The sequence below is a fragment of the Antrostomus carolinensis genome, unplaced genomic scaffold (assembly GCF_000700745.2).
Source record: "Antrostomus carolinensis isolate BGI_N321 unplaced genomic scaffold, ASM70074v2 scaffold16217, whole genome shotgun sequence".
NCBI lineage: Eukaryota > Metazoa > Chordata > Aves > Caprimulgiformes > Caprimulgidae > Antrostomus > Antrostomus carolinensis.
In genome coordinates, this window is record NW_010325483.1 from 10336 (window position 1) to 23382 (window position 13047).

The 13047-nt window shown below is 40.8% G+C and overlaps 1 protein-coding gene across 1 annotated transcript in view; it reads right to left on the reverse strand.

The window, feature by feature from the left end:
- Positions 1-766: 766 nt before the first annotated feature.
- Positions 767-13047, reverse strand: part of LOC104527503 (ensconsin-like) — a gene marked incomplete at its 5' end in the record, with an annotated part of 15579 nt that continues 3298 nt past the window's right edge. Inside the window, 3 exons of the mRNA XM_010171238.1 lie at positions 767-2609; positions 3293-3519; positions 11663-11801. Of these exons, the coding sequence (XP_010169540.1) occupies positions 2599-2609; positions 3293-3519; positions 11663-11801 (377 nt within the window). The remainder of the gene's footprint in view (positions 2610-3292; positions 3520-11662; positions 11802-13047) is intronic.

Here is a 13047-nt window from a genome sequence, read left to right on the forward strand (position 1 = left end):
CTACAATTGCTGGTTCTGCCCCACTGGCTAGTTCAGCATTGCTTCTGACAGTGCAAGCAACATAAATGGTTGCAATAGCAGGCAAAGGAGCTGGCCTTCATTTGATACTGTATTTTATTACCAAGAACAACATTCAACAGAACAGAAACTATTTTTCCCTGCATTTAAAGAAAGGGGCTTAAACCAAGTCTTAAAATTTCAATCCCTTTTAATTTATTTTTTTTCTGATTCATACACCTAATTCTACTCCCAGTTTCCTAGCTTTTAGTTTGTATGTCAAGCCCTTGAAAAAGAAGACATTTTCTCTCTCATTCAAAGCAAACCTGGAATTAATGTAATTATAAATGGGTTTTGCTGCAGTCCTGTTAAAAATTTAAAACAAAACAAAACAAAAACCCCAACAAAATCAAACAAACAAAACCCAAAACAAAACACAACACCCCACACACAGGAGAAATGAAGCAGACCCTTCATCTCTGCTCTGCAAACAGCAAAGAAAGTGTTCTGAAGTCTCACAAAACCCAATTGTCATAATTTAAACCTGAGCCTAAATGAATCTTCAAACTTAAAATTGAACCTAAATCTTACTGGCTATTTCCTTGCTCTGTTTGTAGCTGTAAATGACCCTGAACTGATTTTCTAGTAAAGAGATTAGAGGAAATCTGAAGAAAGGTTTTAAGCAAGCCAGGAGCAGCAAGAAGAGTTTTCCATCACAGACTGACTCCTGCTTCAACTGTGCAAGAAAATGAAAATATAAATAGAAGTAAATATTTCAAACAAGTTTTATTTGGTTCTTACATACTATATGTAGGTTTAAAGAAAAACTACATATTTTGGACACTTCAAAATATTGTGGCTATGTACATGGAAAACTAAAGAAAGCAAGAAAGGAACCCAATTCATTTCACTGTGTCACAACCTGCTGTTGAAAGCATTCTGACTGAATGGCTGTTTTTCCCCTTCCATAGGTATTCGGGCAGATGAAGTCTCTTTTTCCTTGCATTTCCATTGCTTTTATCCCATCTCCTGTATAAGGTGAACACTTGGCAGCATCAGAAAGCAATTTCTTCAAAAACTCTTCAGCTTTTCCCTCAGAGGATTTCTTCTGCTAGCACAGAGTTTCTGCACAGCTGCCTACAGGCCCAGCTCAGTGCTCACTAAAGGCAAGGGCAGGAATCTTAATGGTACCTTCTTTGGCAGCTTGAACTGACACCCCATAAACCTCCATTTCCCCTAGCCAAGGATCCTCTCACTGACTTCAGTGAGCAACGCATCAAGCCCTGGTTGGTGCTTCAAACTTAAATACCTAGAGTGAGCTCTACCTTAACAGCATCGTTTATCAAAGCACAAAAAGGTGCAAGATTTTACAGTTCTGCCCAATAGCAACCCAAAGTGACGGATGGAACAATGACAGTAGAAATCAGCATCAAAATAAAGAGAAAGCAACCTGCATTGCTCCTCTTATCACTCAAACTGTACTGCGTTATAAAAATCACACACTACATAAAAAGCACAAACAAGGAGCATTTTCCATTTGCTCTGAAACGAGCAAAACAAACAAAAAAAGCCCACCCTGCTTCATCATCCAAAAATCAAATATTTCACATTTCACAGAGCCTTCAACAATCTGATAAGGCAAAGGAAAAGTCTTCCACCATCGGGAGCAGCAGCAATTTACAGGACTCAGAACAAGGTATTTCCTTATGTGTGTGCACACATGTGTGCATGTCTGTGTACACATCTTTATAGTATTGCAAAAGTGGATGGAGGTAAAAAAAAGAAAAAATCAAGTTTGCAGTATTATTTTACCACATTTTTCTAATTTATTCAATTAAACAATTTATTTATGTACTGAACAAAATTCATAAATACATAATCTAGGAGAACAATAGGTTTTCCTCTTGTCCATGAAAAAATAACGCTTTCAAATTTTCACATTTTAAAACCTGCCGTGTTTTGTGTTTTTAGAGAAAATGTGAGAAGATCATAGTGACGTCTCAATTTACAGAATGTCCCTGTAGGAATTACATTTACAAGAACCTGATACAGAAGCCTATACTTTGCCCCCATAATTAGAGTTCTCTGCAATAATATTTAAACCAACAGGTTTAAATAAAACACCCCATTAACTCTACTTGTAGAGCGATGAGGTATTTATTTTTCAAGTATTAGAACCATAAAGTGTAAAAGATTCTTTGCCAATTTTACAATTATGCCCTTTAAACCAACACCCACCTTTTTAAAAAAAGAATCAGTCCCACCACCCAAATCAGCCCATTGCTTTCAGATTCCAGTGTCTTGTGTCTTAAGGAATGCAGAAATATCCATTTACTAACAGAAAAAGCTTGTTGGAAAAGCCATATTAAGTAACGCATGTGAAGCATGATTTTTCTAGTGATGAAAGATATTAGAAAGGTGATCCAAGTCTATTCCCATCATTTCTTCTGCTGGTTTTACTAAAGTCCTTCCAAAATAGATATTCAAGAAATCTTTTAAAAAAAACTGGAGAGAAAAAATAAAATATGCCTTCATAGCATGGAAGAAACTCCACTGACTGCAGAGATGCTCATATCACCTTTGGTTCTTCAGAAGAAACAATCAGATCACTTCTACAACAGAAGGTATCAAAAATGACAGGTCAGCAAAGAGGGACAATGCTTACTTCAAAATGCTAGGCATTTATGCAATTGTTCTATTGTAAGATGATTTTCCTTATATTTTCTAGCCATAGAAAAAGAAAATGGTAGTCCAATTTAATTTGCTAAATTAGTATTTGTTTATTTAACATCCTTTAAAAGTTGTGATGTAATTCAGAAAAAAGTCTAGTGTGCTGCAAACCATCCCTCAGTATTGATGTCAGCAAGAACTTGATGAGGGAAGCACATCCAGAATTTTACGTAGAAGGTAGGTACGGGCTCCCCTTCTGCAGAAGCGTATCAGATATAACACCTGCAGAACTGGAACAGGATTGCTGATAAGCTGGGAACAGCAGTTGTCACTGTTACTGTTCTGTTTGAAAGCCCAGGGCAAACATTTTCCAGCAACTTCAAATGGCAGAAAGCTCAGTGTCACCGAGAACTCCCCCTCAAACAAAAGGTAAGGCCTCACCATAGTTTGCACCGCAACTGTATGTCCTTAGCATGCGTGGCTTTACAAAGAGGAGATACGCTCCTTTCCCCAAATGATAGGGGGGTTAAGAATGCTTAATTAATCCATTTATATCAATTAAGAGCTCTAGGTCCTCTGTCAATTACAACACATTACAAGTGTTAATGAACCGAGGCAAACCCACCTGCTGTTTGATGTGTTTGAACACTATCTACCTGAGGCAAGAGAGTCCCCTTATCTTCAAAAGCTAGAATTGGATTCAAAGGAATTTCGGGACTGTTGCTTCCATCATTGTTCATGGCATCCAGCCGGGATGGTTTGGAACCAATAGGCAGGTTTATGATCTCTTCGAAGTTATCATTCTGCATAGACATTCCATTTTCATTTGCATTTTTCTCTGGGTTGAGATTGCTGAAAGAGAAACGTAGATATTTCCTCATACACTTCATCCAGAACAGAAATGTAGTCCTGCTCAAAGCAATATTGCAAATGGAAGAAGAGTCTGCATTAATCCAGAGCAGTCTTTTAGTCAGTAAGAACAAAACTATGCTTCTACCACAGGAGAAAAACTGGTTTTGCAGCCAAGCACTAGATACGCCTTCCCTCACACGCAGGATAGTTGTGACACTTGGCTACACAATACCCAGAATTATAGAGGGCTTCAGGGACACTGCAGTTCTGACCACTGACCACAACGGGAAGTGGCAAGCCCCTGCAGCACCACCACTGCTATCTTGAGCCACCCACCCAATGCAATTTACAGCCTTCCAAGATATTTTTCAGCTCTTGTAACCTTTGACATACCCTTCCTCTTAGTGCAAATCAATGTAGTTGCCCTGAGATAAGATCACTATCATTTTGGTTATTCCTCAGATCACCTTCTGCCTCCAGTTCTAGAGCAGCCTCTCCTACCTGCCGCTCAGCCAGAGAAAAAAGTCCCTCACCAATGTAGTTCTCCTTTCAGTCCCTCCTCCCCTAGAAGTTCCTAGAGATTGTTTCCAAGGTGACACCCAACTTTGCACTCCTGTTGATTATGCCCAAGCCAAAAGAAACACCTCCCAGCATTTCTCATGTCAATCTGCATTTTCTTTTTCCATCTCTCACTTGACAGAGATGCCTTATGAGCAAGCTCTTGTACATCTCCCCCAGTCAGGAGCGGTATGAGCAGAGACACACTCTCCAATTACACTCAGTCTCCTGAGAAGACACATGATGGTGTCTGACAGTCTGGCCCCTCCCCTCCCAACCCTTTTATTAGGCCCCATCTTGTCAGATTCTGCTGTCCTGGAGACAGCATGCGCTGTCTTGCCAGAGGGGAGAAACTAGGGTGCTACTTTAGTGCACAGGATGACAGTAATGGGACCATAACCTGCTGGAGAAAGAGCAAGTACTCAACTAGCACTCAAAAATCACATGATCTTTCACAGGTGCTTCTTAAGGCCCTCAACAGTTAGATCCTGACAATCTTAGGTACGTGTTCCCTATTTAGACCACATCAAGACTCTTCAGGCTGTTTGGAAATACCACAGCCACAAAGGCTCAGATGCAATTTTCCTAGATTTAAACTAGGCTACCAATTTCCTCAGGCCATTTCTGAGCAGGTGGCTTGGTTTCATAGGCTGATTTACTCCTGACAGTACATTTACTAGTCTTAAAGAAAAAAAAAATGGGGGGGAGACACACAAAAAACCCCACAAAAACAAACAAGAAAACCAAACCCCAAACCTGCTTGTAATTGGCATATAGTTTATTTCCATTTGCTGGCATCTTTGGGTGCCCAACTCTTCACAAACAATTACAGAATTGTTTTACAGGACTTCCCAAGAGACAGAGAATAATTACTGCTCTTTTCAAAGTACCAACACTTTATCCAAAGCCCAGATTTCCTGTGAGAATGACATGCTGGTTTTCATATCAAGCCTTTCCAGTTTTTCAAACTATCACCAGTCCTTTTTCAGAAAGGCATTCCCCTTTTTTTCATCTGTGGATATGCTGAGTGAATTTCAAAGTGAAAAGTATGTTTCACTGCACTGAGTTTGAGAGCAGACACAGAAACCCTCTGGCTGCCTGGGAGAGGTCACAAGTCACATCAGCCTTTTTTGCCAGAGATCCACATCTGGAAGATGAGGAGCAGAACGTGTGAAACACTTTAGGACTAATAAAACCTGCTCTATAGTGTATAGTTATTAGGTTGTGACTCACTATAAGGTATCCTATTACTTATTTCATCCCTGTCTACTACCAATAACCGTACCAGAACTAGGATAACACGGCAAGTTTGATGGATGGAGTAAGAAAGAAGGAGAAAGAGAGCAACTACTCATTCATATAAATTAAACAGCACAGTACTTCAACAAGCATTGGCACAATGGAGCTGACTCCTGCTTCTGCAAACAGGTATTGATGTTTCTCTCTGATTGATCAGCTGACTTCATAGACAAAAGTTCTTCAATTTATTTGTCATTGCACTGCCAGTATTACATACCAAGTTAGACCAGGATTCAGAGACTTGAGAGATGTTGGTTCAGACAGGGGAGTCTATACAATTACGAAGCGGGTACAGAACAGGAAATCGTGACTATGAATCTTCTGTATTTTATGCTGTAAAATCTTCTATATTTGATGCTATTTACCCCACCAGATTACTAGAGGAGCAAGTTTAGAAGAAACAAGGGGACAAACAGAACTGGGGAATTAATTCTACTTGACAGCTTAGAGGCCATAAGCTCAAAAGAGCTCCAAAGGAGATTAGACAAATTCCTAGGAGATTGGTATAGCCTCCAGCTTCTGGTAATTAGCAGCTTAGGGACTACTTGGCCTATGGTTGCATTTGGACCACAATGCTCAGTAACCTTCATTGAGCAGAGGATCCCCTGGTGCTCACCTTTTTTCCTTTACACTCCTTAAGTGCCTGCTACAGGCAATTAAAGCAGAGGACACAAAAAAGTAAAGCATTTTTTACCCGCTACAGCTGTTCCATCTTACACAACATTCTTAGTGATATCTCAGTGTCCAGCACACTGGAGATACCCTTTTCAGGCACACAATATTGCAGGTATATTTCTAAGCACTGGACAACTTTGGCATTGTAACATACACCTTAAGTGTGCCTGTAGCGTGACACCTACGTCATTAAAAAAAAAAGTTGCCCAAGTTATTGAGAGTGCATTTCCAAACAGAACAGTCTTGCAAGCATCTGAAGGACAGATTTGCAGCAGCTGACAAAAAAACCCCCACAAAACAAAACAAAAAACCCCCCAAAACCAAACATCTGTGCAGCTTTGCATTTTGAACTGGATACATCAGTATTAACAAGGTTAATGCTGATGCTGGTTAATACCTCAGTATTAACAAGATTATTAACAAGGTAATGGGTCCCGTACCTGGGTCACAACAACCCCAGGCAACACTACAGGCTTGGGGGGGAGCGGCTGAAAAGCTGCCCAGTGGAAAAGGACCTGGGGGTGCTGGTTGGCAGGTGGCTGAACATGAGCCAGCAGTGTGCCAAGGTGGCCAAGAAGGCCAATGGCATCCTGGCCTGGATCAGAAACAGTGTGGCCAGCAGGAGTAGGGAAGTGCTTGTCCCCCTGTACTGGGCACTGGTGAGGCTGCACCTCCAGTCCTGTGTTCAGTTTTGGGCCCCTCACTACAAGAAGGACATGGAGCTGCTGGAGCGTGTGCAAAGAAGGGTAACGAAGCTGGTGAAGGGCCTGGAGCACAAGTCTGATGAGGAGCAGCTGCAGCTGAGGGAACTGGGGTTGTTTAGCCTGGAGAAAAGGAGGCTGAGGGGAGACCTTATCACTGTCTACAACTACCTGAAAGGAGGTTGTAGCCAGGTGGGTGCTGGTCTCTTCTCCCAAGTAACAAGTGATAAGACAAGAGGAAACAGCCTCAAGTTGTGTCAGGAAGGTTTAGATTGGGTATTAGGAAATATTTCTTCACTAAAAGGGTTATCAAACGTCAGAACAGGCTGCCCAGGGAAGTGGTTGAATCACCATCCCTAGAGATAAATTTTAAGAGGCATGTAGATGTGGTGCCTAGGGACATAGCTTCGTGGTGGGCTTGGCAGTGTTTAGCTAATGGCTGGACCCAATGATCTTTAAGGTGTTCTCCAACCTAAACGATTCTATGATTCTAAGACAGACTAAAGGAAATTGAGAGAAGAGCAACTAGTTTAATTAAAGGAACTGGAACTTCAAAAAAAGCTTAAAACTTCTAAAAGTGACAACTGATGTAGATAATTTTAGCCAACGCTCTGTGTGGACGTAATCTATACATAAAGAATTTGAACAGAGTAAAGAAAAAAGACTTAAATTTCACAATTTAGTATATGTCTGTCTTTCTCATCACTCATCTGAAATCAACACTGAAAAAGAAAACTAAATAATCATAGAATCATAGAATCATAGAATAGATTGGGTTGGAAAAGACCTCCAAGATCATCAAGTCCAACCCCTGATCCAACTCCAATTACTATATCATGGCACTAAGGGCCACGTCCAATCTCTTTTTAAAAACCTCCAGGGATGGTGAATCCACCACCTCTCTGGGCAGGCCGTTCCAGTGCCTGATTACCCTCTCTGTAAAGAATTTCTTCCTAACATCTAACCTAAACCTCCCCTGGCAGAGCTTGAGCCCATGCCCCCTTGTCCAATGATCTGCAAGCCTTTGGAATGCCAAAATAATTCCACACCTGCTATTCCTGATCTGAAAGACAATGTCGGTCATCTCATTTATCGACATGATTTTAGCAGAGATGTCACAGATAGACATTAACAGCAAAACAGACCCCAGACTTCTGGATTATTTAAATAAAGCAGTGTTTATATTTAATCCAATGAGACAACAGCACTGAAATCAGCCAGCAATAAGGAGCTGGAGGCCTAAAGAAGGGAAGGTGGTGCGAAAGCAAATTTCAAGTGTGTTATCCTACAAACTGAGCAATGAACACTACATCAGAATTTGGACTTGGTACCATTCTTTTCCAGGGACAAGATATTGAGGCAATCACCTTGTCTAACTGTATATTTCTAAAAACTGGTTATCTAATCTACCCAGACCCAGCTCCCTTTATATGGGATGAAGACACACAGATGGAGTGAAATGCTCTCACTGAGGCCCACTGCAGGCATCTATAGCAAGCAGCACAGGAGAAAAAAGAAATGGAATTACAGGATAAGAATAAGTATCATAATGAAAATAGCATCAACATAAACCACTGTACTGGAGTAACTTTCTGAGAAGTAGCAGACAGGATCTACCTTGGGTAAAGAATTAGAAAGCTGAGAAGAAGCAGTAATCTGCAAGTAGGAGGTGGATTAGGCAGTTGTACTGGTTAGCCAACTCCAGTTACTACCATTGTGTTCTTTCCAGGACTCTACTGTTCAGTAAAGCAAAACAAAACAAAACAAACAAAAACCCCCCCCAACACCCCCAAAAAAACCAAACAGAAAAGCACCCAGAAAAAAATCTTGTTGTAATGTTTTACAATTTTCAAAAAGTTTGAAAATACTTTAACATTATATCTTATTTTAAAATGATTGTTACGAGTTTATTTTTCCAATGGGGGGGAAACAAAAACCCAAACCCCAGAATCTAGCCAGAAGTTAACGTGCCATTAATAATGTTGTAGCATCTGTGAACTACCAGTTTTCTTGGTAATTCTAATATTCTACTAACTGGAAAATTTCCACAGTACACTCAATTTTAAAATATATTTAGTGTTGCCCTTTCCATCGTACTACACCTGGATGAGAAATATCTTCATTTAAGTTCAACTGTGAGTCTTCTCACCACAGACTTACAGGTCAGATACAAGGTCACTCCCTGCCCCCCCATAATAATTCACTGTTCTTCATTAGTATTAGAGCATTACATTGTTTAACACAGTTTATTTGTGGAGAAGTAGATGGCAAAATCAGAACCCTTGCAGCACCACTTAAAACTAGATGCCACAAAAATCATGTTCAGACATGTCATTTTAACTCAAACAACTATGAAAGTAGAAATTGTTTCTCTGAACCAAGAATTAATTTATGATCTATTTGAAAACCCTGGGTGCTAACATGGTAAAACAGCTCCATTTACAAGCAAATATATCTGTTTTTTTCTTTCAAAATGCACAGTGAAGAAGCTTTAAGCTTAAGGAAAAGTGATTTATGTTCATTTGTTTAAAACACAGGAGTAGGAATACCAATAAAAATTTTGACAGACTATTAGGCAGCATAGATAATTGCGCTGATTTATCATCTGCAATAAATGCTTATTAATAAAACTAATAATTGTTGACAATAGGTATATGATAAATAATGCAGCAGATGACAGCATTTTCATTAGGGTTTATGAAGATCAATTGTCTTGGAAAGCTAATGAAGTCCCAGTACAAGATCTGCATTGCTGATCAAAAGCAGCAACAGAGAATGGTGAAGTATTGAAATAAATTGCCTTCACTCCACTAGAATTCTTTTAATTTTTCTCAGTTGCATTGTACTGGTGACCTTAGAAGCCAGCAGGCTCTTTCCAGCTGAATCCCAGCCACAGAGCTGACATGGGACGGATGGCATGATGGGGAAGAACAGGGATGAAGGTTCAGCACAGTAAGCACTCAGGCAACTTCCTGTTATGCCCCAGAGTAGAACTCCTTGTCCCCACACAAACCTCCAGTAGGTTTCCAAGTCACCCTCTTCCACACTACTGGTGCAAAGGACAGAGCACCTGCAGTGTCTGGGGAGTGACCCCACCTACAGGTATTCTGGTCCCAAATGCAGGTATCTTGGGTTTGGTCACTGAACACCAACCGCCAGTCCTGTTCAAAGACAGGCATTCAGCCTGTGCAAAATAGACCCACCAACACTGCTTCTGAACTAGACCCAGTGAAACTTCCCACCCTTCCCACGCTGTAGGAGGAGAATGAGACTGACTTGCTCTGGGCCTCAAGAAGACTCTGCTCTTTCACTCCCTGCTCTAGCTCATACAAGCACATTCAATGAGTGCCCCAGGCAAATCCTTTTTAAGTCCTGGTCAGAAATCTGAGCTATCTTGTCCTTTAAACATGCTCAGCCAAATCTTGGGACTGGAGTGAGGTGCCCACACAAGAGACCATCTCCACCTATTGCTGTTGTGTGTACTACAGTATCAGACATATCTAGATGCCAGACAACCGCAGCACAAGATGCAGTAGCAGTGGTGTTGGCACCTGTAAGTGATAAAATCTATGCTGCTACATATTCCTCACAGCAGTTTTTCAGGCTACTTGGACTAAGCTTACACTGGGATGCTACCAAGCACCTTTGCCTTCCCAGTCAGTGTGGATGCACCTCCAAAGTTCCCTCCACACCCTGACCCTGCACACCAGTTTCCCCTTCCACAGCCTTATACACACTTCTTACTTTTGTCGCTGTTCTTCTACCTCATTTATTCATTCTTCACTTTGACCATTCTGAGGTTCCTTCCACATGGATTATAACGCTACATGACAGCGTTCATTAGAGTGGCACATTTTATATTACAAACATCAAGGTGCATATAAGGCTGGGAGTGATTAACATTTAATAGCTGACCGAGACAATTATGAGGCAGCACTGTGCAGCTCATCCAGTACAGTTCAGTGCTCAGTGTCACTAAGGGAACTTCTCTCAGCAGGAGCTTCCTTGTCAGCATGACAGCAGGCTAAGATCCCCAGCAATATGGAGGGACCAAGAGGGCAAATTCCTCCTTCAATTAGTGCCAATCACACCCTGAAGCACACTGCCCATTACAGGCTTCATGATGGCTTCCCACATTCAAGTTTTTCCATGCATATTCTGGCAGTACCTGCATAAAACATGAAAGGACTAAGGGATTATTTGGCTTTCTGCATTACTAAAATTGAAATAACTGACAGGTCATGCTTATGTAACAGATTCCATTTGGTTCAACATCAAGGTTTCAAGCACTTCAATGTCTCAAAATTGGAGTGACTTGCTTCATTGCTACAGAGAGCTCCCCATGTTAATTATCTGCCTCCCCAAACTCTCCTTTTAGAGACAAAGGGGTTTTCTAAAATATAAAGCCAAAATAAATAACTCTATTTCATATGAGGGACTATTGCTTAGTAATCAAAATTTGCTAATACTTCAAGCAGTTCAGAAACTGAAACATCTAGGCTGAAAGCACACTCTTTGTTATTCCAGTTAGGAAAACTAGTACTACGAATCCAGAGTGGTTTTTATGAAGCTTAATTAGTAGAAAGGAAAAGAAAAAAATATGTCCTTTCCACTAACTTTCAATTTATGTAGTAATTGTTGGCAAACAAGATGTTGTTTCAAACACTGCAAAGAACATGCTGGATTTTAACAAAATTCTTCCCCATCAGTTGGCAAAAATGGGTTACTGCTAAGTGAAAGATGATGAAGTTCTTTTCTGAACGCTGGAAAAGAGAAAAATAAACAGGAAACAAGGCAGATTGAACAGCTGTCTCATTTAAGTTAGTGAATACAAGGAACTGAGAAAATAATTTATTACTCTAGTAACCCTCATCCTCTAAACACCCTCCAATACTTGGCAGTGTTCTTACCTGTCCATATTTATGGGGGGTTGATGCGAAACAATCACACGCGAGCAGGTGATGGGCTTCCCGTTGTGCGGAGATTGTGTTGCATGTTGAAGCTGAGGTCCTCCTGCAGGTTCCAAGGGAGATGCAGGGCTGGTTATGACTAGAGAGAGAAAACAGGTTTTCATAAAACCAAGCAGCATCATCTACCTGCAGATTAAAGTAAAACCTTTCCTACAAAAGGCAGTACAGTCAAGGCAAGCTACAATTTTAAAAAATAGAGTTCCCACACCCCTCCATTCCACACCTTGTCTCCTTTGTCAAATTTCTGGGCACACAAGCTCTGTTTCAGGTCTGAAGTAAATGCCACAGATTTCAAATTTATAGTTTTATGGACAAGAAAAAACATTTTACAATGGTATACACACTTCCAGCACATAAGCCAGTGGTCAAAACAGGCTGATATCTGATGTAATATTGTGCTGGCACTTTTCAAGCAGCAATAGAGAATGGAATAGAACACCGGGACATCATCAAATCCATACACTGGTATTTCTTGGTTCCTGTGTTGATCACTGACTATAACCCAAAAGGAAATCAGGAGAAAAAATCTCCATGGGAAGGATACTTCTTTCAACAAGTACCAAATCACTACTATTAAATGCTATAGAGAGCAGCACAAAATCAGTGTTCTTATGCCTCACCCAAAGACCATATGACAGATGTTACTGGCCTGACTCAGAATGTTCTTTTAAAGTACAACTACAGCCTTCTGCCTTGTATCTACAGCCACACTAACTCACAGCTCAGGAAGCAATCTCACCCCACCCATACTAGCATCTGTTACCATAATCACAAGAACCCTTTAGTACTGATAGGCTTGGACACATATACCTTCATTACCCAAAACCTCATCTGAGGAGACCTTCCTTCAGCTGCTCTTGTTCTGCTATGCTTTAAGTGCTTGGGCTCAAGTCTTTTACACCAAGTGTCTTGGTCTGATCTTTGGCAAGTTTTTACCCGAAAGATATTAGCAAGACAGGTTTCAGTGCTTCTACAAGCAGAACAAGAGGAAAATACGCTGGCTGTAACTCCATAGCACATCTAGATAAAGCAGAGCTGAACAGTAGAGTAGCCCTGAGGGTGAGGGCTATTTTCTCTTTGTCCAGTCACTCAAAGACTCCAACTTTCCCTTGGGCCCAGGGAAATGGAGGTCCAAAGTCTTGCGTGCCTGAGGAAACTGACTACTTGTCTTGTAACTCAGGCAGGAAAGTATCAGCCACAGGTTATAAAGCCATTTATAATTTCAAGAATTAAGTGGTTTACGGCACCTTCAACAATGCCTGCAGCAAAAAAAAGACATCCTAGATGCATTCTGTATTAGTAATTCCCAAAGTTTCCCCACCCCC